The sequence below is a fragment of the Corythoichthys intestinalis genome, chromosome 3 (genome assembly GCF_030265065.1).
Source record: "Corythoichthys intestinalis isolate RoL2023-P3 chromosome 3, ASM3026506v1, whole genome shotgun sequence".
Lineage (NCBI taxonomy): Eukaryota > Metazoa > Chordata > Actinopteri > Syngnathiformes > Syngnathidae > Corythoichthys > Corythoichthys intestinalis.
The window spans coordinates 44427602-44454857 of NC_080397.1; the positions used below are offsets into that span (position 1 = coordinate 44427602).

The window sequence follows — 27256 nt, forward strand, 5'->3', positions numbered from 1 at the left end:
GTAGATGACGTTCGCCGTTAGCATTAGCCAAATGCTAACGTCAATGCAAATGCTATGCTAATGCTATGAGTTACATTTAGTGTGCCATGGTAACTCAGCACAGACCTTTAACATCTAAAGCAACATTGCATGTTCTCTCTGGCCAAGAAAAGAAATCTTACCGTGTGTGCAAGCCTGCATGGAGCCTGGAGATGACACACTGGTGAGTCTAGAAGGAGAGGGGCGCAGCACGCCATGAGTGATACAACCAGATAATGCTACGATGAAGGCTAACTACACGTAAAGTGTCACACATTATAAACATGTGACGGAAACTATTGCGCATTTTCGTCCCGTTCTCGACTCGTCAGAAGAAAATTGGCATTTTTTTTTTTTTTTTGCTTGTTATCGCCTCCTAATCGACATGAAAAATGTGTTCGTTGACGAAATATTTTTGTTGTCATCATCGTTGACAAAAGCAACTTAAATCGCTCTAAAATTCTCAGATTTTATGCTACGATGCACAGAAATGCAGATATAATCACCTATATTTTCAGAATCAATAGCAATATTTAGCATATCATATAAGTTTTTGCCCGAAAAAGTAATTAGATTTTTTTTTTTTAATTTAGTGCAATTCTGACATATGTTTTCAACAGCTAATACATCACTCAATTTTCACATCAGACTTAATACTTACAACTTAATGCTTAAGGAAAGGATGCAGAACAACTTATTTAGGTTGAATTCTGATGTCACTATTGCCTCTGCATGTCTTGCCGGCTATCTGGCCCCCGGGCTTCTTTATATTGATATGTTACGTAAAATAAAACACATAAAAGCCGAGGGTTTTTTGTATGGACGCATACATGTCGAAATTACTAGTTTTTCGCCCCAAAATGGGCAGTCTTTGGCTGAATATTACCTGATTATTTGAATGTAAAGTTACGCTATTGTGTATGGATACAAAATCCAACCTGGCAGCCATCACAAAACAAATAACATTTTAAGTTGAAATAAATAAATGCATAAATCCTGGAATTTCTATGGATATGAACGTAAAACTCTGCATTGTTGGTCAAAAAACAAAAAACAAAAAAGGCAGTTATCATTTATGTTACGTAAATGTTTCAAGCTAAAGTTACGCTAAAGTTATTTTTTCCATTCAAATCATTTTTTTCACAATGTTTGTGAAAAAGTGCTTGCATGGTGCCATTTTATATCATAATGAATCCCTGAAAACATGACCAAATCACTCCTGAGACACTTCTGCCTGCTCGTATGCTCTAAAACTTTCGGCCTGTTTCTGTTTCCACCTAAATCCGGCATTAGAACGCAACGTGTGATTGACTTTATCGCAGTGGAAGCCTACACGACGCTCTGCCTGGCCCAGCCCCCTACGGGAATCTGTGGCGCAATGTCAGTAGGAGCTATCTTGTCAACTGATAGTAAAGTCTAAGGCCATGACTTAGTAGTTTGTAAGAATAGCAACAGGTGAAGGTACAAAACAGGTTTGCCATTTGTTGGAAGAGCATTCAACTGTTATGCCTGTCACGATTCATTACTGGCATAGTTAGACTCAAAAATGTACTACATTAGTACAAAAATGAAGGTATGTGTGTTCCGGAAACAACTACTTCCAACAAACTTGATTTTGTTTGAAGTGTTTTTGTCAGCAGTTCACATGCCAAATTGAACATGAACTGCTCACGCTTTTGTTAAAAAGAGGAATGTATGAAGTTCCTGTCATGAAATATTGTAGTAGATCTCTGGCAATGGACTGAGAAAGTATTTCAGCTGCATGTGGACCTCAGATTTAATTATGACCATATGGCAAAGGACCTCTTATATTAGTTTCTGTCGTCCTTCCTCCCACCGCTTCTGGTCTGTCTGCTTCCGCCAACCCCTTTGTCTTTCTTTCAAAGTTTTCCAAGTGGCGAAAAGTTCTGTGGACTGACATCCTCTTTTCTTTCTGCTTGTTACACTTCTGAACGGCGCCTGCACAGCAAACTGATTGTAAAGATCAATACCTCCTCCTCAGCTCCAACCGCCTTAAGAGTACTTAAGGGCCAAAAATGCAATTTAAGCATTTTTCGTCTCCGCAAAGATGACAGCAATATTAGTGTCAACATCTTTCTGTCTTGTCTCATGTCTTCTTCCTTTTTTGTTCTCGCTGTCTAAATTCAAGCACATCATCTTTCCTCATCTACTGTATCTCCGCATATCGTCTGTGCTCATGTCTCCAAGGGAGAAACAGCCTTTAGCTGTAAATTGGCCCATTTTTCACATTTCGGTTTGAAAAGTTGCAGCAGGTAAAGATAAGTCGGACGGAAGTTGCTAGCCCAGCACATTAGTAGAACAGATTTCATTAGCGTACCTGCCTGCTTGATATAGGAGAATGACACTTTCCCCCCTGCAGAAACGTTATTTTCCTCTATTGCATTTCAAGCCCTTCAACATTTGTACACAAAACGTCTTTTCACGTAGTGGTGAAAGGAAAGTGGAGCAAGCAGTTAACACAGAGAATTTTCCAGTAGGCTTCTTCTGCTTCTTTTTTTCCCTCAAATGCCCATTAATGCATAAAATTGTTATCTGTGAAGCATAAAATTCATTCTGAGACCTCTATATAAGGTCAAATGATATTTTCAAACCAAACTATTAGCTTCTTGTTTGACATGCAATGCGAAATTACTGTGTCTTGTCACACTTGATTCCAGCTCTGGAGCTTTTCTTGGTGTCGTGGGACCTATTATGAATTCAACATATTGTTGTGTTGCATGGCTGCTACATTGGAGACATTTTTCAAAAAATGGTGGTCGCCGTGGATTTTGCTGTTACAGTCATTTTTCTGACATTTTTTTTCGTTCACCACTTTTTCGTGGTTGGAGATTAGTGGGAGGAGAATTGCAGCAGCCAATTGCAGTTTTATCATAGCCCTAGCATAGACTCCTCGCAGTCTGCAGCCTTCTCCTCAGCCCAATTTGTCACGAGATCACTCATTGAGATTGGTGTCGTTTTTAGTGGGGGCTGGTGTCTGCCCTTAGAGAGGAGTCATTATGGCAACTGAGATGAAAAGGGAAAATGCAGATGATCCTTAATCTCCCTTGAGCTGTCTCACCTCCTCCTGCCTTTCCTTGCCTCTTTATCTCATGATCCCATTTCTCTTTCATTCAAGGTCCCACTGACCTCTCAATTTTTCATCATTATTTTGTCTCAGATCTCCTTTATTTCGGTCTCACGAAATTTACCACCATCTACTTCCTACTCTGTTCTCCACTCTTTGTCCTTAAATGCATTGTTGACACATCACCTAACCCTTGCAAATATGTAGGCTAATCTGGGGTTTATTAGTTTGTGTACTGTAATAATTATTGCGAGACTCCAGTGCAACGCCGGATTAACACTCATTCCATACATTTGGTTAATTGAAAACCATTACGACCGGTTACAGTCAGGAGTTGCTCAGATCTAGGGCTGCAGCTGTCGATTATTTTAGTAGTTGATTAATCAATGAACTTCAAATAATAGAATAATTAGGAACATAAAAAATTAAAATTCCTGAGTTGAGTCCCAAATGGTATAAAAAAACAAACACCTATCTACAGTGGTTTGAAAAAATATCTGAACCTTTTGGAATTTCTCACATTTCTGCATAAACTCACCATCAAAAGTGAGCTGATCTTGGTCAAAATGACACAGATGAAAAAACAGTGTCAGCTTTAACTAAAACCACCCAAACATTTAAAGGTTTTCATATTTTAATGAGGACAGTATGCAAACAATGACAGAAGGGGGAAAATAAGTAAGTGAACCATCACATCTAATATTTTCTGCCGCCCCTTTGGCAGCAATAACTTCAACCACAGGCTTCCTATAGCTGCAGCTCAGTCCGGCACATCAATCAGGAATAATCTAGACCCATTCTTCTCTACAAAACTGCTGTAGTTCAGTCAGATTCTTGGGATGTCTGGCATGAATCGCTGTCTATTTATGTCATGCCACAGCATCTCAATGGGTTTCAAGTCTGGACTTTGACTTGGCCACTCCATAACGTGTATTTTGCTCTTCTGAAACCATTCTGAAGTTAATTTACTTCTCTGTTTTGGATCATTGTCTTGTTGCAGCATCAATCCTCTTTTTAGCTTTGACTGTCTGACAGACGGCCTCAGGTTTTCCTACAAAACACCCTGATACACTTTTGAATTCATTCTTTCATTAATGATTGCAAATTGTCCAGGCCCTGAAGTAGCAAAACAGCCCCAAATCATGATGCTCCTTCCACCATGCTTCACGGTGGGGATGAGGTGTTGATGTTGGTGAGCTGTTCCATTTTTCATCCACACATGACATTTTGTCTTACTCCCAAACAATTCAATTTCATCAGTCCACAAAATATTTTGCCAACATTTCTGTGGCGTGTCCAAGTGCCTTTTTGCGAACATTAAACGGACAACAATTTTTTTTTTTTTTTTAGACAGCAGTTGCTTCTTCCGTGGAGTCCTTCCATGAACACCATTCTTGGCCATAGTTTTACATATACAGTAGTTGATGTGTGCACAGAGATATTGGACTGTGCCAGTGATTTCTGTGAGTCTTTAGCAGACACTGTAGGGTTCTTTTTTTAACTCTCTGAGTATTCTGCGCTGAACCCTTGGCGTCATCTTTGGTGGACGGCCACTCCATGGGAGAGAAGCAACAGTACCAAATTCTCTCCATTTGTAGACAATTGTAGACATTTGTAGACTCCTCTGACTGTCGATTGATGAACATCCAGGCTTTTAGAGATGGTTTTGTATCGTTTCCCATCTTTATACAAATCCACAAAACTTGATCGCAGGTCTTCAGACAGCTCTTTTGACCAAGCCATGATGCACATCAGACAATGCTTCGCATCAAGACAATTCTTACCGGGTGTGTGTTTTATAGTGGTCAGGGCAGCTTTAAACCACTCATCAGTCGTTGGGCACACACCTGACCGAAATTGTTTGGTAAAAATTGGTTTCAATTGGTCTTTAAGTCTCTTTAGGCACAGGGTTCACTTACTTATTTTCCCCCCTTCTGTCATTGTTTGCATTCTATCCTCATTGAAATATGAAAACCTATACATTTTTGGGTGGCTTTAGTTAAAGCAGACACCTTTTTTTTCTTCTGTGTAATTTTGACAAAGATCAGATGACATTTGATTCTGAGTATATGCAGAAAGACACTTTTTCATGCCACTGTAAGTACAACTAAAGAACAATTGGCTAACTTTCATCGCAAAAGTCTGCGATCTTAAATGCTATCAAATTCTATCGTGTTTTTTTTTTTTCTACAATGCTCTCAACAAATGGTTCAAACACATATTCCCACAAAAATGGCTAAATATACCTATAAACTTAATTACAAATGCATTAAAAAAACATTAGCTCAAACAAAAACTTAGCTTATGTTGGTCTTAACAGGGAGCAACTGGATTCAGCCATGTGAAATCAGTTATGTCATATTCATTGTTGCCACTAGAGTGCAGTGTAGCCACCCAGATCATTAAACTAAATGCAAACACTTTTAAAACAAACCATTACAACGCCACTTTAATGAAACGAATACTCGAAGCAGAAAAATTTAATTTGAATCTTTTTTTTCCTAATTGAATCACTTGAGTTAATAGATTAATCGGTGCAGCACTACTCTGATCTCCTCTAAACTCTGGACTTCCTGAAAAACCAGAAGCCCGTTTTTAAATAGGCACCAGTCAAAAGGCTCTCTGGGAGAGCTGAGTGCTGGAAAATGAGGTTAAGTGTGCTGACTGGCCGACCTTCAATATCACGACGTCCTTCATATCAGAATCTGACAGCCCACAAGAGTGTGCAAAGAAAGGGCTGGAGTGGTGTAATTGCAAATTCACTCGGAAACCAGAAAGTGAAGGAAGCATTAAGGGTTCTGGCCTGTGTGGTTTTCATGCATGGAAGATATGAGATCACCATTTTAGCATTTAACTCCTCTTTTACCTAATAAATCACATTTACAGTGCATACACCTAATCCCTAATTCGGACTGGATGGTGGTTAAACCACATTTGCAGAAAATATCAACACAGAGCTGATAATTGTGAATTCAGTACTTTTTACTGCTTGTACAGATCTTTAGAAGAGTATGTGGGGTGCTATTTTTTCTCCTTTCAATGTCTTATCTTGTGTTGTTACTTGAGGATAGTTGAGCAGAATGTGTGGAGACTCTTCGGAAACAAAGTCCTCTGTCTTGCCTCTGGACATGTTCCTCCATCAAGAAGCTAATTTTATGCAACCCTCATCATGCCTTCAGAACAGGAAAAGAAAGATTTTTATCTTTCGGATGCTGCTTAAATGAGATGGGGAAATCAAGTGGAAACTTTTGCTATCATAAGGGAAAGCAGTCTATCATCATGGGAACATGTTTTTTTGTCTCTATGATTGCTCACTGCCATTTATTTTTTTTTTCTTCCGAATATAGACTCTTCGACTGTTTGATTCTACATTTTGCTGGGAGACTAGATGATATGAGCATGCATATGATTGGCATTTACAGTTCATCTCAAAATTATATGTATATGGCGGAAAACACAGACAAGGCTGAAAAAGCAGTTTCTGCTGTTGCACTCCTCTTTGAAAAGAAACCGTTGTATTTTAAGCCAAAACAACTGTTGTGTTTGATGGAACAATATGTCTATATGCAGCCATGGCAGATTCATGGCACATTAAGCCCCTGAACTATTTTTAATTTGTCCGTTTTACCCTGAAAACCCTCGTTTACAGACGTCGCGCAAACATTTTTGTTTCAACTCAGCCATAAAACGAAGGTAATTACTTATATTTATTATTCAATATGTCTGTCGTTTTTAGCTTACAATCATTAATTGATGTCTAATATTTCATTAAGAAAAAAAAAACGACTTTAAGAAATTGTTCACTCGCATATTTTAAACTTTTAAACAAATGATGTCACAAAGGAAAAAAAATAGCGTCTGTAAAAAAAGTCATGGATATTACCTCATAACTATCGCTTAATTGTATTATTTTTGTTACTGTCGCATTTTCTCCGATATATTAGATGATAAATAATCGATCCAAACAAAGAAAAATAGAAAAAATTAAAAGTTTAAAAGGGTAAATATATGAAAAAGAACATCTCGACCACTCCTTGATGTCTGCGATTTTTGCATTGCGACCCTTGTTTCACCTTGTTGTTACCATGTTTCACCCATAAATTCCCCCCAAAATCCAGCTGTGGCCATTCACAGCTGTGTCTTGACACTCAGTGATACACGCTACATGGAGTTTTTGGATCGAAACAAGTAAGTACGCGATGTATCATATATATTTCTCGTTAAAGTCATGGCGTCTGTAATTCTGCTCTCGCGTGCTCTCACCTCCAGATAGGGTTTTGCTGTTTATAAAACATTTTTTTTTAATTTTAATTTTTCCTGTTCAAAATTTTTCTTCACCTAAAAAAATTGAGATTTTAAGCTTTCCAATGATGTATCACACATGCAAATCGGACAATTTTGAAAGTTGGCCAAATTGGGGCTCTCAGAGCGGAACTTCAAGTCACCTGACTGTTTTCTGCCATATACTTTTGTTTGTAAGTGTGTGATCCCCTCATTTTGAGAATTACGGGACAAAGGCACCATCATTCATTTTCATGTTCCACACCATTAGGGCTTTAACTATTGAATATTTCAGTAATCGAGTATTCTACTGAAAATTCTATCAATTAATAAAAAAACATATAAAAACATATATATATTTTTTCAAGTAAAGATCAATTAATAAATATACATGAGGAAATAAAACCTAGTATTGAACCATTTTTAGAAAGTGTCTTTATTTTAGATGTACGTACATTGTTGAAAACAGCCAAAAGTTGCATTTCAGATGTTACAAAATAACAAAACAAAAAAAAACAACAACAAATTCACTGCTTTCACTCAAAAAAACTTAAGATCTTATAAAACAAAAAAAATCTTATTTCTTACCAAAAAAATACAATACACTTCATAACACACATGTTGTGTTTTTCCCATGTGTTTCGATTGAATTTCCATTTGTGTCAAGCTATTTTTAAATTCTAGTTAAGTTTTAAGTTTAAGTCTAAATTGTAATACCTGATAGGATTTTGAGTTTATGCAATGTTCAAAATAAATGTATGATTCTTGCTGTATTGGAGTACATTAGGCACCAGTGCTACATGGTGTTTTATCCATCAACTACTACCGAGCTAAACTCGACAGTTAGCTTTATTATGTTTTTATTTTACACTCTCAGCACTCTGCAGCGCTTTGTTTTTACAGATTAAATGAAGCCATTATGAAAGACACGTTAGCCACGCATCGACAGTAGTCATAATTATTAGAAACGTAGCCCTCAGCAGGGCTAGCATTATGTTAGCAAAGTGCTAATCTTATTTATTAGTGCTACATGCACTTAATTTTACCTTGTCCCGCGTATCGCTCCTCTGCTCTCGGAGTAAATGGGGTGCCTTCGGTGGAGCGGGGCTAGGCGGGCGGTACGCACCGGGCCCGGGTTATGGGGAAAATCGTTGGTCGTGTATTCCAGCCGGAGGTGCGAAAGCGTTGGTGGGGCAGCGTGTCACTTCAAGGGATAGTGTTATGCAAGCGTCATCTTAAAGTGAATAGATGAAACAGTTTTCGCCTTGGTCTCCAGCTTGAAATGCTCCCACATTTTTGACATTTTCTGTTTTTTCTTGGTGCCTTTCTCTTCGCTTTCGTCGGCTTCTTCGTCATTACCTCTGTATTAATGCATGATTGAAATCAAATATATCCGCCGACTCTCTCTTCTTTCTTTACGCACGTGACGTCAGCGCGTTGTGCCGCATTAAAAATAGTCCCTGCAAACCGTCATGCTTAGAGCTGGCAAAATGAAACAATTCCTCGAGGCGGAGAAAATTCCTCGATTTATTTTTAAAATCGAGTTACTCGAATTATTCGAGTAATAGTTTCAGCTCTACACACTATTATTACACTGTTAAATAGGGCTTTGTGAGACACTACAGTATATTATGCACAGTTTTGTTAATAACGGCGTTACAATATAACGGCGTTACTAACGGCATTATTTTTTTCAGTAGTGGGTAATCTAATTAATTACTTTTCTCATCTTGGCAACGCCGTTACCGTTACTGAGGACGGAAAGGCATGCGTTACTATGCGTTACTATATTGGTCGAAAAGTCTGAGGGAGACGGACTCACCGAGACGACAGAGCAGAGCAGGAGCGGGGAGGAGGCAAGAAAGTTATGACGCCAAGCAAACGCGATGCTAGGTAGCTCCAATAATACACGTTGTAGCCGATAGCCGACAAACTACGCCCGCTTGTTATGGTAGATATGGTATACATGGTAGATATCACATGTACTGTATATAGATATAACTAGATGCAAAATGACGGACATGGCTCTAAATGCGTTAGTAGACAGCCGCTATCTTAAAGCAGTAGGCTTTTTAGGACGGCTCTGTTGTAGAGAACCTTCCTAGCGAACCTAAGTAACTTTTTATCTAAAATACTTCTAAATCGGCAAAATCTTGACTTGAATCTATCTTTAAATGATGAAACAGTTTTAAAACTTTCATATGTTGAAAGTAGAGAGAAGGGAACTAATGCAATAATGGGAGCAATTTTAACAACTTTTAACAGGTGATTCAGGGTAAAGGGTAAATTAGGGTAAAGAATTGGGCTCGGGCCAATTGTACCAAAAACCTCCACAAAAAACTTCACATAGTGTGGCCAATGGTTTTTTTTTTTTTTTTTTTTTTTTTTTTTTTTGAGGGAAAAAAAAAAAAAAGTAATTATCACCAATTACTTTGCCAAGTAACTAATTACTCTTACATTCAGGTAATTGAGTTACTAACGCAATTACTTTTTGGGAGGAGTAATTTGTAACTATAATTAATTACTTTTTTTCAGTAAGATTAACAACACTGATTATGCACGGCTCTTTGTTGGTTAAACCACAGTAACAGCTAGTTCACACCTTGAACTTGACATGTGTGTTGACATTATTTTCATTATTTCACCATTACATTTTCTGAAGACACAAATACAAAAGATTTTTCATATTCATCCAGCTTCCTCAACCTCTTTTTTTCCTCTTTTCTATCTTTCACGCTACTACATCACACTGAAAGTATGGTAGGTTTGTGTCAAGGCTTCAGAAATGAGATGCGCAATGGCACAGTGTCATAAAGCAGCAGGCAGAGTATTAGCACTGAATGTTTTAGCAAATGTTTACAGATTCTGTTTAGTCAAATTAGCACAGAATCTTGGCTCTGGAGCCAAGAGGGTGCAGGGAGTGCTCTGAAGTGGACACCTGCTCCATTAACCCCATATGATGTGCTTGGTTGTAATCACTTGAAAATGAAAAATGCCAGGAAGGAAATGTAAATCAGTGTCTGCACTATTTCTTTTCACTTCCCTTTTTTTATTTATTTATTTAACTTGTTTTTTTGTTCAGGAATGAATGGAACTAGATAACGGAAGGGTAGTTGATAGGGTAGTTTGGCTCTTAGCAATATATTAGTTGTTACACCAAAGAAAAATGTTGATGTTTCTATTTTGATTATTGGGTTCAGACAAACAATGAATCTAAACCTCAATTGTTGATAAAAAAAAAAAAACCCAATACTTCCTGCAGGATTATGTATGTTGTTCCGTTCCCTTAGACATGTGGCGATGACCAGTTTCAAGGTATACCGTGGTATGAAAACGTCACGGTTTCAAAATTGCAAAAATTTTCCGGCATACCGTCTCTACGGTATTAGCTATTTTTTATGTCCCAAAAATGCAGGGAGAAATCCCTCGCTTGCAGCTCCCCCCACCGAATGTTGCTCAGTATTAATCAGCTGTGCCTACATGATGGTTGGAGGAGGTAAAACTCCTGAACTTTTTCCCCCATCGAAGAAAATGAAATCTCTGGTATGGGAATACTTCGGCTACATAAAAGTTGCAGACGGCCGCGGCTGAGAGGAGGAGAGCCAACCGACATGTAAAACATGTTTGCGGAGGGTGGCTGCCGAGGAGGCAATACCTCCAATATGATTTTCCATTTATAAAAAATTAAAGGTTAGTCAACACTGTCATGAACGTTTCCCACCATGTACGAGAGTTAACTCCAGCGTGTTTAGTGTTTCTAGCGGTGGTAAAGCGTGGTGTTTTTTTTCTCTGGCAACTGTCTGTGTTGAGAAAGAGAGTGAGTGTGTAATTTAAACATGATACAATTCATACACATTTGCTTTTTATGTGAAAAAATTCATTTTTGTTCTGATGGTAATAATGTTGAGCTGTGGGTGTGGGTTTAGGCTCACCTGAAGGACTGCATTTATCTTAGTTTTATTTAGAATATTTCAGTTATTTTTTGTTATTTTTTTATTTATTTTAACTTAACATTAAACTTATGTTCCTTTTTGCAAATATGTTTTTTTGCTAATGTGTTTTGAAAAATAAAAATCCTGTTCAATGGAAAAACATCAAACATCTATGTATCTAAAAGTAAGACATTTTAGAGCTGTAATTGCAATACCTTGAAACTGTGATATTTTTTCCTAAGGTTGGGCAGTAGCGGACTTGGCAATTTTGGGGCCTCAGGAGAACATATCCAGGGGCCCTTTTAATGGGTCAGGGGTTAAAAAAGTGAGAAGGGTGTGGAGGAAATATGTTCCGGTACACTAGGGCTGTCCTAAACGACAAATTTTCTCCTGATTAGTCAGCTGACTAGTTTTACGATTAAGTCGACTAATCTAATAATTTTTTTTTTTTACTAATTTAGCAATGAAATTTTTGTTGAGGGTTATTAATTCACAAAACCATTTTGGGACACATAAATTCTTTATTAAAGTACAAATAATCATGTAAATAACAATAATTTATCACAAATAAACAATTAGGTTAAATGCTGATCGTATTCACTAGTGCAAAAGAAAAAAAGAAAAGTAAACAGATTCAGAACACTGACTTCACCTTTCCAACATTATTCAAAACAATTGTTAAAAAAAAATTCTAGCATTATTATTATAGTATACTACTATATACTGGACTGTCTCAGAAAATTAGAATACACAATATTCTAATTTTCTGAGACAGTCCTGTACATTAATCCACCATTTAAAGCAGGGGTGTCCAAACTTTTTGCAAAGGGGACCAGATTTGGCGTGGTAAAAATGTGGGGGGCCGACCTTGGCTGACGTCCTTTACATAGAACAATATACAGGACTGTCTCAGAAAATTAGAATATTGTGTATTCTAATTTTCTGAGACAGTCCAGTATAATAGTAGTATAATAATTATAATAATTATTCATTGCCAATCATATTTGTCATAAAGAGTGTCATTTGAAAGCTATTCTTGTCTTCTGTGTAGAATCTGTATTCTGTAGTATTTACTCAACATATTAGAATATTAATTCTGAAGTATGTGGGATTAACTCCAGAAATTGTTATTTGTATGACGAACATGACGTGCTTTTATTTTGAAATGTTTACCGAAGATACGTTCGTTAAAACGGCTAACCGAAAGCTTTCCACTCCGTAAAAATACATTCTTCGTCATTGCTTGTGGTGTCACAAATAAATTTAAATTTTTTTTCGTTAGCTGTTAATACTGTTATTTTATGACTGATTGGAACTGTACTGCATTGTTTCGCCACAGGGTGTGTTGTCGTGTATTTTATGTTCGGTGTGAAAAAGAAGAAGAAAGTTAAAAGAGGCATTAGCGGCCTGTTCTCAACTTCTCCCTCACTGCACTTTGGTTCTCATGGAGAGCACGTTTGCGAAATAAACGATAGCCGACGTGCAAAGTAGCAAGTGAGCTGTAAAAATAGCGAACTTGGTGGCGTGAAAAACGCGGGAGAGCTAAGTGAAGATAACGAACAGCTAAGCGGAGCTAAGCGATTCTAAACGGAGCTAGGCGAAGCTAAATGGCGCTAAATGAAGCTAAGCGACTGATACTCAGTCCGTCGTTGTGGAACAGTCGATTGTAGTGCGTGTGTGTGGGGGAGAGATAATATATATGCACCATTCAAATGACTTTCTGTTTTGTTATTTTTTGTTTGGTATGCTGACATAATTATACATGACGAATAGTTGGGGGTGCTGCTGGCTCCGGTGGCCCAAGCCCTTGCTCGTTGGGGCAAGGGCAGCTGGTTGGGGGCCTAAGGCGATCGCCTACTTCGCCTGAATAGTAGATCTGCCTATGATCATACCGTCAGAATATCGTACTAGCACATGCCTACTTTCCTTGATGTTTGAATAATTCTAGTGTCCTCTAAGATAAGCACCAGAAATATAGCCGCAATACTGCTTTATCATTCGTCGCCATTCTTAATCAACATGTCACATTTCTGGGTCACTTCACTTCTTGTATCCTCATCTATATCTGTTTGTGCTTGCTATTATTTGATCATTTGGCAACATTGACTTGGACACACAGACCAACTCTTATCTTTTCTACACACCCTACTATCCACTCTGATCCATTAAAACGGCCTGTACACTGATTCCCTGCTTTAAGGTCTTTAAACATCATCCCATTAGCCTCTTAAGTCTTGTTTGGTCTGTGGTCCTCTCTCATCTGCCCTTAACCTTCGTCGAAAGCCATGACTGATATGGCAAAGTGGGTGCCAAACTTTGCATTGATGATTTGTGAGAATGAGAATTCTACCATCAGCCACTTTTGCTGGTGTGTTAAATGTTTTATGTTATGTTTTCCATTGTCTTGTCTCCTTTATTTATTTATTTTTTTTTCAGCAATTTTCCTTGTGTCATTTCACCAGCAATGACTGTCTGCAAATCTGTGTCATCACTGTCTCTAGACTAATTCTCAGCTGAATAGCTATCATGACTGGTGCATTGAATGTTTAATGTTGGTGGATGTAGACGATTGCCGTATACTTGTCCTGATTAAATATTTAGTGGCGTCTGACGGATGCGTACGGACACTGCTCACAATGTGAAGTAGAGAACATAACTGACTTCCAGCGGTCTTATTTGCTCGGTACTCATGCACAACTGGGACAGAGAAAAACGTGTGGGAGACATACTAGGAGGTGAGAGAGGAGGCTATATTTAGTTATTTCAAACATACCCTATTTTATCACTTTATGGCACGTGCCAGCCTCCGAGGACCCAGTTTGTCCTTTTCATAATGGTGGACAGCGCCAGACGCTACTAAAACTGACCTAAATCACACGTCCTCAGACAAGTGGGCGACTTGTATTTTGTAGCTTGACTTCATGGGGGAAAGCAAATGGTGCCAATTGCAGAACGCTGCTAAATGGACTATACGCTTGCCCAAAAAAGTGTTTTTCCAGCTACAGTTATTGTTCATCAAAGGAAAGATACTGAAGGTCGTACAATTTCCATCTGGAAAATCCAGCAAGGCATCATCTCAAAGGCTGGCGCGTATTTATATTTGAAAATCAAAGTGGCAATCAAATCACTAAATAGGTCCCTATCCATTTACCTGTCATCTGTCATCTTGTCCACAGTTTAGAAAGATGACTGTATATTTTGCCATGCTGCTTTGAGATATTCTATAGCTTTCTTTGGCTGCTCCATATATGAGTTAATTAATGTGGAAAATATATCTATTTTCAGCGCTCTGACTCCCTAGTTCAATTGCTTTCATGTTTTTTCCATGTGGATTACAACGATCTAATGCTACTTTTAGCATCGGCAACATAGCAGATTTAGACAGCTCTGTTTGGAGACTAGGATACAAAAGACGTTTTTATACAACTCCTTTTGCTGGATGGCTTTGCACAAAAACAGTTTCAAGTTTTGTGTTTGTTTTAGAATCACGTATTAATATCAAATCTAAGATAGCAATAGATGCCAAATTCACTGTTCAATTTTAAATCCATTCTCAGCATGGACCACTAAGGTGTGTTTCCCTTTACTATATAAATGCAAAAAATACAAACTATGCAAAAGGGTCCCAAAATATTATTAGTGGTGATCCTATTATTAATGTCACATCTTTGTTGGTGTTCCAGACTCAGTACTGTGATACATGCTTGTATAGAGTGGGGCTGGATTGTTCACACTAGAGCTGCAGCTATCGATTATTTTAGTAGTCAATTAATTAATAAAATAGTTGGACTAATTGAGTAGATGGATAAGGAAGTTAAAAAAATTAAAATAGATGAGCCTAAAAAGCTATTTAAAAAAAAAAAGTTGATTAAGTACAAAAAGTGAGCAATTGGCTAACTTACGTACATAGCAAAAGTCTGCTAGCTTAAATGCTATAAAATGCATTTTTTTCCCCCACAATGCTCTCAACAAATGGTTCAAACACATATTCCCACAAAAACGGCTGAATCTACCTATACACTACATTACGAATGCATTAAAAAAAAAAAAAAAAAAAAAAAAGCTAAAACAAAAACTTCGCTTATGTTGGTCTTAACAGGGAGCAGCTGGATTCAGCCATGTGAAATGTTATTTCATATTCACTGTCGCCAATAGAGGGCAGTGTATCCACCCATATCAATATACCTAAATGGAAACACTTTAAAAACAAACCATTATGACACCACTTTAATTAAATGAGTACTTGAAGTGGCACAATTTTATTTGAATCTTTTTTTTTCTAATCGAATTACTTAAATTAATGGATTAATCACACCATGTTGACAATTATGTCTTTTCAAATGTAAAGAAAGAGAGCGGAAATTACACATGTATTACAAGGAAGACATATTACAAATATGATTCTTAATGTTGCTCACAGATATCACATCCTCCCATAATGCCAATACAACCTCATCGTCTGAGTTTAATGTACTGTCAAGTTACGTACTGTCATGCCGAGGTGACAGAGTTTATGCACCTGACGCAGCACACATTTTGCCTGCATACTCAATAGTGGAAATGAAGGCTGAATCAGGTAATCCATATCCTGCAGTGACTCAAATGGTAATAATGTGGTTATAATGGACTGAGTACTAGTAATTCGTTGGTGTAGTGTTGGAAGCAGGTACCATATTTTTCAGACTACAGGGGGTCCTCGGGTTACGATGTCCTCAACCTACAACATGAAGACTTTACGACGCCTGTGCCTCGTCCGTCATTAAGTCCTCTGTACCATAGTTTCTGCTTAGCTAGTGCATAGTGCTTGTCTGTGTTTGTGCGCTGGGAGTATCTTTGCCTTTTTCGCCTTCCATTTTTCACATTATGGCCCCAAAGAAGAAAGCTAGGTCTTCCAGGGTTTGCCAAAAGAATAGCAATTTCCATGGAAACGATGCTTAATATCATGAGAAGAACTAAGAAAAGTGAGAGACACCGACAAAAAGATATGCTGCGTTCAGACCTATTTAAACCATCGAGCGAAAACAAATGCTGTTTTGCATACACGTAGACCTTAAAGTGCTTGTGACACGAAAAAGCATGTTTATTTCATAATACACGCGGTATTTTATGCTCCTGAATGATATGGACCGCTTGGATGTGTGTGGAAGCGATCGCTATATTTATTTAGTTTTTTGAATCCCGCGCCAGGAAAATGAGTGACTTCCGGCTTCGGTCTCGCATTGAGGAGGAGGGCGCTGTGACGTGTACGGTAGAAGACGTCCTCTTCACGCTACAGTGTACTGTTGTGTATGAGGACGAAGGATTCAGCTGATTTTGCGGATTAATACTTTTATTTTTTGCATCACGCCAGCCAAACGGCTGCAGAAAAATCATTCTGTATGCGGGAGAGGCGTATGCGCCTTTTTGGAGTTTCAAAAGGTTCCCATTCACCGTGGATATTTACTGTGGGACCATTGGACTTACAAGGAAGTGAGTAAACATCTTGTTTTGTATTATGTCAAATACGAATACAGTGATTACAAAGTAAACACTATAAAATTCCTTTAAATAAAGGACTACTTACGTTTGATCATTGATAGGCATGTAAAAAGCTATCCTCACGCTCATTAGCAGTTAGCTGTTAGCACGTTAGCTACACAACAATTCCAGCCACCCTCCTCCAGGGAACGAACTGTAAATTGTTCTCCGCCGGGCGGTTTGCCGATCCGCAAAGAAACTCGACAACCGGGTCGTCATGTCAAATAATCCAGGCTAGTTATGTGTGATTTTCCACTTCGAAGACTTTGAAACATCCCTCGGTTCGGGTTAGCATGTCGGCTAGCTGTCACTCCTTCTGGTCTGTTTACATTCTCCGAAGCCGGGGAAGGGAAATGACATATGTCCGATTTAGGTGTCATAAAATATCGTTCGGCAGGTGTGACAGTAAAGGTAAAGTCGACTGTTTTGACCATTATGGAGTAATTTTGCCATGTCGTCTTGAATAAATGGATTTTTATTATTTTATATTCCATTTAGCACAAGTTATTTGTCATGACCATGCCATTTATTTAGCAATTGGGGAAAGTACTTGGGTAAAAAGAATATCCTGTAAAAATATTGAAGTAAAGAGACAGAAACAATGACATTTTGCCGCTCTCTTCGTCGCGTTTTCCTCATTGTGAATAGTTCCCCCTCGACGGGCTGACTGGTCCTTCTCAAGCCATTTATATAGCTATTGGGGAAAAATACTTGGATAAAAAGAATATCCTGTAAAAATATTGAAGTAAAGAGACAGAAACAATGACATTATGCCACTCTCTTCGTCGCGTTTTCCTCATTGTGAATAGTTCCCCCTCGACGGGCTAACTGGTCCTTCTCAAGCCATTTATATAGCTATTGGGGAAAATACTTGGATAAAAAGAATATCCTGTAAAAATATTGGGAGTAGAGAGACTGAAACAATGACATTTTGCAGCTCTCTTCGTCTCGTTTTCCTCGTTCTGAACAATTCCCCCTCAATGGGCTGAATAGTAAAACCGATCAGCCTAGTCTACCGCTGACGTCATCCACCTGTTGGGCACGCTAAAGCCCTATAATTGTAGGCGTGGCTAACCGGCAGATTAAAAGACTAATTTCTCGTCATCTGCGCTTTGCTAAATTGTTGTATATAGTCGAATCGTCTCAAAATATGATTCTAATTCACATAATAATGCCATTTAAGACTTTTTTTCTGGTGTCGTATGCTCTTTAAGCCAAACAACTTTCGATTCACGCAACCTAATAATAGGGACAGCAATGTTACAAATCGGTTTGCAAATATGCTTCAAGTTGAAATGTTGATGTGCTAAGCTCTGGCTGCCCCTAAATGCACCGGGTGTCTGTTTTATTTTCGTTGTTCAGTGCTTTCGATTGCAAATAAACCATTGAAAACCCTAACTCTCCTTTCACCTCTTAGCAATAATGGTCAGTACAGCATCTTATTTTTTTATTTTAATGTATTTTACTTTTTTTATGCTAAGTATTGACGTAAATTTCAACTTTAACTATGGAATGCGACTTATGCAGAAATTCTGGTTACGTCGCCAGCTAGGAATGGAACTCCGTCATAACTCGAGGACTCCCTGTATAAGGCTCATTAGTGCATCATTCTACTATTTTTTCTTTATCTTTTAACATTTTAACTATTTATTTATTCATTCATTTGTTATTTATTTTATTGTTTAATGTATTGCTTTTAAGATTGCGTGTCTTGAGTACTTTACTGGAGCAGTGTAATGTATATTAAAATCTAAATATGTTTCAATTAAACTAGCTAAACTGTAACATTCCATGTAATCTTGACAGTAAACAAATAACAAAACAAAACAGAAGACAAAGAATTTAACTAAACCCACTAAACTCATCAGATGATAAAACACAGATAAAAGATGGCGTCCTGGTCTGGATTAACGTTTAATGATTAGAAACATGTAACAGAGACAGAATTGTTACAGAAATTTTCAAGAATAAGCAGAGATGACTTCTTGAGAGCAATACAGAAAAGCCAGCAGACCATCAGTGAAAACGTAAGTCACTGCGAAACTTGTTCATTCATCCTTTCAGTTGTGCGATTCCAATTTTTTTTGTGATTTCTGATTGAACTCATGTAAGACTGTAGGCAAAATGTTTCTGCCAAATTACGTTTAAGGTTTACTTCATAGTGGACTATGAAGTCCTGGTGACAAGTAGGACAAACAGGACTTTAGAAATGAAATGCTCACTTAGGCTTAGAATTACCGTACTTGAAACAACCCACCCGTTTCACATTGAAATGATTGATTGGCCACAATGCCCAGTTTGTTTTGGAGCCAATTAAGAGTCCTTTTGATGCAGAGGTCGCGTTAACCGAATATTTTCCGTCGTTGACCGGTTTTTTAAAACGGTGACGGATAAAACTAAAGTCCATCTGTCATTTTGACAGGTTGCAATTCACACCCCAGACCACAGGGTGGCGAGTGAGCATATTAATTAGCTATTGTCTCTCTTGATGCATGACGCCGTTGGCCTTACTCGGAAAAATGTCAAGGCAACTGAGTGTCCGAAGTTTCTTCAAAAAGCCCCAAAACGACGATGGTGTTGGTAAAAGAGGTGAAAAAAGAGGGACTGCACAAGCGGGCACGCAATTCAAGTCCATGCACACCAGGAGGAAGGTGTTAGACTGCGTTCAGGCCACAGCAGGTGAACTGTTAATTTCATTGTTCCATATGTAGCCTACCTACTGGGGCCACAGTCAGCTGTTTTTGTCACTGCGGAGAAAAAGTTACATATTCATCTGCTTGATGTGTGATGGCACGGTGTGGATTCTCTGTTAAGCTTGTTCGGACAGAATATTAATTAAAAATGAATGAAAACTAAATACTATTGAACATGTCATTATTATCATTTTTAAAATTTAAGTGACGGGTAAAAATAGATTATGACCGGAATTTTATGACCCTGTCAGCCAAAATGACAGACAACGAAAAAGTCTAGCGCAACCTCTGTTTTGATGTATATTTGTGTGTGTAACCCAGAGCAAAATATTGAAGCATTATACCCAATAATGTAGACCAGAGAAAAATATTAAAGCGTTATACCCAATAACAACAATAGAGGGCATGAGCGACACTTGAATGAAGTCAGAGACTCACAACTATGACGTCAGCGCATGCGCACTTCCTTTTGGAACGTTGGCTTTTCTAACTAAGGGGGAAAAGTTTTGTTCGCCCAGAAAGAAATGAGAAAAAGAGAAAAAAAAGCAAATTGACGAATGCATCAACTGTTGCTGTGTGGCGTCTGTTGCGTGAAGCGAATTCAGACGGTCACGTGGTGAAAATATTGAGCAGAAACCACTCGGCCAAAAGCCTTGTGTGAGAAGAAGAGGACCAGGCGTCGTCAGTTAAGACTATTCGGTCAGGTTTTTTTTCTGATTGGAAAAAAAAGAAAGATCATCAGATTGGATTCAAAAGTGGCGAGCTAGCCAGGAGATACTTTGATACGATTACTGCACTGCATCAGGTTTATGTAATTCTTGCACTCAGTTGAATACTAAACATTTTTTGGGTGTCCTTTAAAAAAAAAAAAAATGGACATCATTGAGAAAGAAAATGTAAAGGTCCCAAATTCTGTGATTATCACTGGTTTGTCTAATACAGTGGTAGATGAGGAGATAATTGATTACTTGAAACAATATGGCGCTATAGAGAGACATATTGTAATTCCGCAGTTGCCGGATCATCTAATAGTAGAGTTCAAAACTGGTGCAGCTGTTGAATTTCTAAAGCTGCCATTTGACAGAACCGCCGAAGCAAACACCACAGTAGTTCACCATGTTGATGCATTAGCCAATACATATTCTAATGAGAAAGGCAATGACATTGCAGACAAATTTTTGTCTGATCTTAAAACCATGGCGAAAATAAGTGGTAAATCATTTGAGAATATTTTGAGAGAGGGCTTAACTAGAATAACGGAAGTTATTGGAGAGTCAAACGAAGAGCCTGCTGATGTTGAAGGACGTGAACCTGATACATCCAGAACTATTAGTTCAGAAGTAAATGAGAACATTGCTCCAGCCACAGTAACTTCAGAATCCAACAGAAAACTTCCATCTGAACAGATTATCCCACCAGAAGTGCAACGTTTAGTTGTCGAACACATTGTCAAAACCCCAGATACCTCTTCGCAGAGTATTTCCACTGCAAGGTTGCGACCATTTTCAGGTAGGATGCCATGTCCAAATTTTGAAGTAGACTATGACACTTGGCGAGATAGTGTTGAGTTTTATTTAGCTGATTCCACAATTTCAGATAGACAGATTGTAAGGAAAATTGTCGACAGTTTATCATCTCCAGCTGCCAGTGTAGTCAAGTCGTTAGGTCCACACTCAAGTTCCAGAGCGTACTTAGAACTTCTTGATGCTGCATTTGCTACAGTGGAGGATAGTGATGAATTGTTCGCTAAATTCCTTAGTCTTAACCAAAATGCTGGTGAAGCAGCATCCAACTATCTTCAAAGACTTCAGAATGTTTTGAACAAATCTGTACAAATGAAGGCAATTTCAGTCATTGATGCAGATAAGCAGCTTTTAAAACAGTTCTGTAGGGGATGCTGGGATAATGACCTTATAAGACAGCTTCAGCTAGAAAGTAAGGTTAAAGACCCACCCAGTTTCTCTGAACTCTTATGGCTGCTGCGCACAGAGGAAGATAAGCAAGCTACAAAAGCCACACGAATGAAACAACATTTGGGCTTCACAAAACCCAAAGCCCAAACCCAAGCTCACAATATCAGTTTTTGTGACAAGACTGATAGCATCTCAACTGCTGAAATGAACAAACAACCTACAGAACTACAGAAAATTCAGAAGCAACTTGTCAGTCTTCAGTCTCAAATTGCAACATTAATGCAACTCAAAGAAAATAAACCTACAATGAACCAAGGAGAGAAAACCAAAAACAAAAAGCCTAGTGACAGGAGGGAATCATCTAGTGTGAAGCAATCTCCAGTCAAACCTAGCTCTGTGTCCAAACGACCAAGACCATGGTATTGCTTTCACTGTGGTGAGGACGGACACATTAAAACATCTTGCAACAATCCTCCCGACCCTGCACTTGTGAATGCCAAGAGACAAGAGCTGAAAGCCAAACAAGAAGCTTGGGAGAAGAGCAACGCAGCAGATAATTTAAACATGTAGCTGTTTCCATTGAGGGGCAAATGGGAACAGAAGTGAAAGAAAGTCCCAAAACTAACACTGTGCACAAATCCAGAATTTCACTAAAACAACACCAAACACTCCAAACAAGAACAATTCCAAAAGGGCTTGTTGGCACCAAAACTGCAGCTAACATTAAAGTCAATGGAATTGAATGTAATTCACTACTCGATACCGGTTCACAGGTCACCACGGTTTCAAAATCGTTTTACAATTTGCACTTGTCAGACCAAATAATGCACCCAATTAGTGATATTCTTGAAGTGGAAGGAGCAACTGGTGATTTGGTCTCCTATGCTGGTTATGTACAGTTAAATGTACAATTTCCTAAAGAGTTCATTGATTGTGAACCTCAAATTCAAACTCTAGCCTTAGTTGTGCCAGATGTTCGCTCCAACAGCGACACCCCAATACTGATTGGAACTAACACTTTAGATCCACTTTATGAACAGTACTGTGACTCCATACCTTCAATTAACCCTTATTGTGGTTATCATCAAGTACTGAGGATTTTACGATTTAGACAGGATCAACAAGATGACCAGTTTGGGTTTGTAAAATTGCGAAGCAGGAAACCAGATGTTATTCCAGCTGGTCAAAAAGTTGTATTAGACGGGTTTGTTAATGTCAGTGGTGTCAGCAATGAAAAATGGGCATTGCTTGAACAACCCACCCTGTCATCATTACCGGGTGGAATCTTTATTGACAGTTGTCTCATTACTCTACCGGCCTGTTTCCCACACAAAATTCCAGTTGTGCTTAATAATGAGACCAACCGTGATATTTCTTTGCCCATTAATTGTGTTGTTGCCAAACTTAGTGTACCCCAGAAAATTACTGACATCCAGAACGTTCCGCTAAGTCAGAAATGTGAAGGAAGTTCTGAAGAGTTTGCTAAACCGACAAATCAACAGACATATGACACATCAGGAAGTCTAAAATTTGATTTTGGAGATTCCCCACTTCCAGAAGAGTGGAAGGCTAGAATCATTAAAAACTTGAATACATACTCTGATGTTTTCTCTCATGATGATCTCGATTTTGGTCATGCAACTAAAGTTAAACACAGAATACAGCTAAAAGAGGATACTCCTTTTAAACAGAGACCTCGTCCTATACATCCTCAGGATTACAACGCTGTAAGACGTCACCTCCAAACGCTCCTAGATGCTGGGGTTATACGCGAATCAGAATCACCATTCTCATCTCCTATTGTTGTTGTAAAAAAGAAGAATGGTGATATTCGTTTGTGTGTTGATTATCGAAAATTGAACAGCCAGACTATCAAAGATGCGTACGCTTTACCTAACCTTGAAGAATCATTCTCGGCACTCAATGGGTCTCAATGGTTCTCGGTTATGGATTTAAAATCGGGCTACTATCAGATAGAGATGGAGGAGAGCGACAAGGCGAAAACAGCATTTGTATGTCCGCTTGGTTTCTGGGAGTGGAATAGAATGCCACAGGGAATAACTAATGCGCCAAGCACCTTCCAGCGCTTAATGGAGAAGTGCATGGGTGACATCAACTTGCGCGAAGTTTTGGTTTTCCTTGACGACATAATAGTTTTTTCAAAAACTTTAGAGGAACATGAGATTCGTTTAGCCAAAGTTCTTGAACGGTTACGAGAAAATGGTTTGAAATTGTCACCAGAGAAGTGCCGTTTTTTTCAAACGTCAGTTCGATACCTCGGACATATTGTGTCTCGAAATGGAGTGGAAACCGATCCAACAAAGATCGAAGCTTTAAAAACCTGGCCGAAACCTCAGACACTTAAGGAACTGAGATCATTTTTAGGCTTCGCTGGGTACTATCGCCGGTATGTGGAGGGATATTCAAAAATCACAAAGCCCTTAACCAACCTTTTGACAGGCTACCCACCTAGCCGTAAAATGACCAAAGTATATAAAAATGCCGATCAGTACCACGACCCAAAAGGCCAATTCGGAGAAAGATGGACAGCTGATTGTCAAAATGCATTTGAAGACATAATCGAGAAATTAACGTCATCTCCAGTTCTCGGTTTTGCTAATCCCGAGAAACCTTACGTCCTTCATACGGACGCCAGCACAACGGGACTTGGGGCGGCATTGTATCAGGAGCAGGATGGGCAGAACAGAGTTATTGCTTATGCGAGTAGGGGTCTTTCAAAGAGCGAAGCCCGATACCCAGCACACAAGCTGGAATTTCTAGCTTTAAAATGGGCTGTTACTGAGAAGTTTCACGATTACCTGTATGGAAATACATTCACGGTTGTAACAGACAACAATCCACTCAGGTACATTCTCACCACTGCAAAGCTAGATGCAACCAGTTACCGTTGGTTGGCCAACCTGTCTACTTACTCCTTTGATATCAAATACCGGGCGGGAAAACAAAACCAGGATGCTGATGGGTTATCAAGAAGGCCACATGGAGAATTGATCAATGACCAAATCTCTCAAGACGAAATAATGAGAATTCGTGATTTCACCTCACACCATTTAGTTTCTGAAGACGTAGTCAAGGCAAGCTGTCAACATCATACTTTGGTACAAGAAGAAGAGCTAGGTCAGTCTCCTTGTTTTATAGAGTCACTAGCACTCCATCCGAATGCTATTCCAGCCGCCTTTGAAGAAGATGGAGAGATATCTGATGAACTTTTCACATTCCCAAAGCATAGTGATGCTGAATTAGCTAGACTACAGCAAGCAGATCCTGTGATTTCTACTGTCATTAAGTCCCTTGAGTCAGGGGATCCCGTACCTGACAGCTTAAAGTTAGAGCTGCCAGAGCTTTGTCTGATGCTTAGAGAGTTACCTCGTCTAGAACTGAAAAATGGACTTTTATTCAAGAAACGGCATTGTGGCAACACAATAGTGTATCAATTTGTTCTTCCACGTGCATTGAGATCATCCATTTTCACTAGTCTGCATGATGAGATGGGTCATCTTGGAATAGATCGTACTCTTGATTTGGTCAGATCCCGGTTTTACTGGCCAAAAATGGCGTCTGAGATTGAGCTCAAAATCAAAACCTGTGCACGATGTGTTAAAAGAAAGAAACAACCAGACAAAGCTGCACCTTTGGTCTCCATCACAACTAGCCGTCCAATGGAGCTAGTCTGTATGGATTTTTTTGTCATTAGAGCCAGACAGTCACAACACAAAAGATGTTCTCGTTATTACTGACCATTTTACAAAGTATGCAGTAGCTATCCCAACGAGAGACCAGAAAGCATCTACAGTAGCACGTTGCTTATGGGAACAATTTTTCATCCACTACGGATTTCCCGAACGTCTACTGAGTGATCAAGGTCGTGATTTTGAATCTGTGCTCATCAAAGAACTTTGTACCTTACTCGGTATAAAGAAAATAAGGACAAGTCCATATCATCCACGAGGAAACCCAGTTGAGCGGTACAACCGTACGCTTCTCAGTATGCTGGGAACTCTACAAGAGAAACAAAAGATGAAGTGGCGTGATTATGTGAAACCTCTAACTCACGCATACAACTGCACGAAAAATGACGTAACAGGGTTCACACCCTATGAACTCATGTTTGGCCGGCAACCACGGTTACCGATTGACATAGCTTTTGGGTTGCCAGTCAAGGAGGGTTCCATTCCAACACACGCTCAATATGTGAAAAATTTGAAATCTTACCTGAAATCAAGCTACCAGATTGCGACAGAAAATGCAAATAAAGTGGCTGACAAGAACAAGAAAACCTTTGATGTGCGGATAAGAGAAAGTACTCTAGAGATAGGCGATAGGGTACTAGTGCGTAATGTCCGTCTCAGGGGTAAGAATAAACTTGCTGATCGTTGGGAGTCAACCATTTATGTTGTCCAAAAGAGAGCAAGTGATTTGCCAGTGTATACTGTGTGCCCTGAAGGTCAAGATGGACCAACACGTACTTTGCACCGGGATCTATTGTTACCTTGTGGATTTCTTCCCGAAAATGAGGAAACACTTGCTAAGCCAAAGACTACCACCAAGCGTAGAACAAGAAATGACACGCAAATGGATGATGACCATCAATTTCATTCTCTTGATGAGGATGAAGATGAAATTCAGTTCTGTTCCCCGGACATTGAGACGGTGTTTCACCCTGTCGAACCCATGGTAAAACTAACAATACCAACAAAGGATAGATTAAAACCTGTACCAAACTTGGAAAAAGTACCCGATGTGGAAATGGAAAAATCAATTCCAGTGAAACAACCCAATCTGTCAGAGTCGATCAACACTCAATTCCAAAAATCGGTTGTGGAAGAAAATGGACACTTATCTCACGATTTAGCAGGAGAATGTCAATCACATTCTAATGATTCCGAGCCAAATGAAGAAAATGGAATACAAACTGAAAATCCACTAACCGAAATGGAAGAGAATGTGTTTAGGATTGAAACGGAGGACCTAACTAATGCAAAAGAAAATGAAATGGGAAGCAAAACTGATCAAGTTCTTGTTGACAACTCCTTCCAAAGTTCAGCTGAATTTGCAGAGGTTACACAAGAGAGTAACCCTTTACCTGCAGAAGATACAGGTGAAAGTGATCAATATTCCCAACAATCATTACGCAGATCTGTACGCCAACGAAAACCACCTGAAAAACTTACTTATTCTCAGTTAGGAAAACCATTTCTTTCTTTGATTCAAACTGTTTTCGATGGTTTCAATACAGCATTAGGCGAAATGTTTGAAGAGAGATTGAGAACAGAAGCACATGAAGGGACTCATGTTATTTAAGGGGGGGAGGATGTAACCCAGAGCAAAATATTGAAGCATTATACCCAATAATGTAGACCAGAGAAAAATATTAAAGCGTTATACCCAATAACAACAATAGAGGGCATGAGCGACACTTGAATGAAGTCAGAGACTCACAACTATGACGTCAGCGCATGCGCACTTCCTTTTGGAACGTTGGCTTTTCTAACTAAGGGGGAAAAGTTTTGTTCGCCCAGAAAGAAATGAGAAAAAGAGAAAAAAAAGCAAATTGACGAATGCATCAACTGTTGCTGTGTGGCGTCTGTTGCGTGAAGCGAATTCAGACGGTCACGTGGTGAAAATATTGAGCAGAAACCACTCGGCCAAAAGCCTTGTGTGAGAAGAAGAGGACCAGGCGTCGTCAGTTAAGACTATTCGGTCAGGTTTTTTTTCTGATTGGAAAAAAAAGAAAGATCATCAGATTGGATTCAACGATGGCGAGCTAACCCAGAGTGATTTGAAGAACCAAGAACA

At 38.9% G+C, this 27256-nt stretch overlaps 2 protein-coding genes across 4 annotated transcripts in view; both read left to right on the top strand.

The window, feature by feature from the left end:
• Positions 1-27256, top strand: part of LOC130912956 (tetratricopeptide repeat protein 28-like) — a 511674-nt gene that overhangs the window by 234254 nt on the left and 250164 nt on the right. The window lies entirely within an intron of this gene.
• Positions 12325-24669, top strand: LOC130912957 (paraneoplastic antigen Ma3 homolog). Its single transcript, XM_057831149.1, has 2 exons — positions 12325-16371; positions 18048-24669. The coding sequence occupies exon 2, from the start codon at positions 20399-20401 to the stop codon at positions 22007-22009; it is 1611 nt and encodes a 536-aa protein (XP_057687132.1). The 5' UTR covers positions 12325-16371; positions 18048-20398; the 3' UTR covers positions 22010-24669.

Bases quoted from the DNA above. Each gene is read 5' to 3' on its own strand.
- LOC130912957 (XM_057831149.1), top strand. From the start codon at position 20,399: ATGGACATCATTGAGAAAGAAAATGTAAAGGTCCCAAATTCTGTGATT.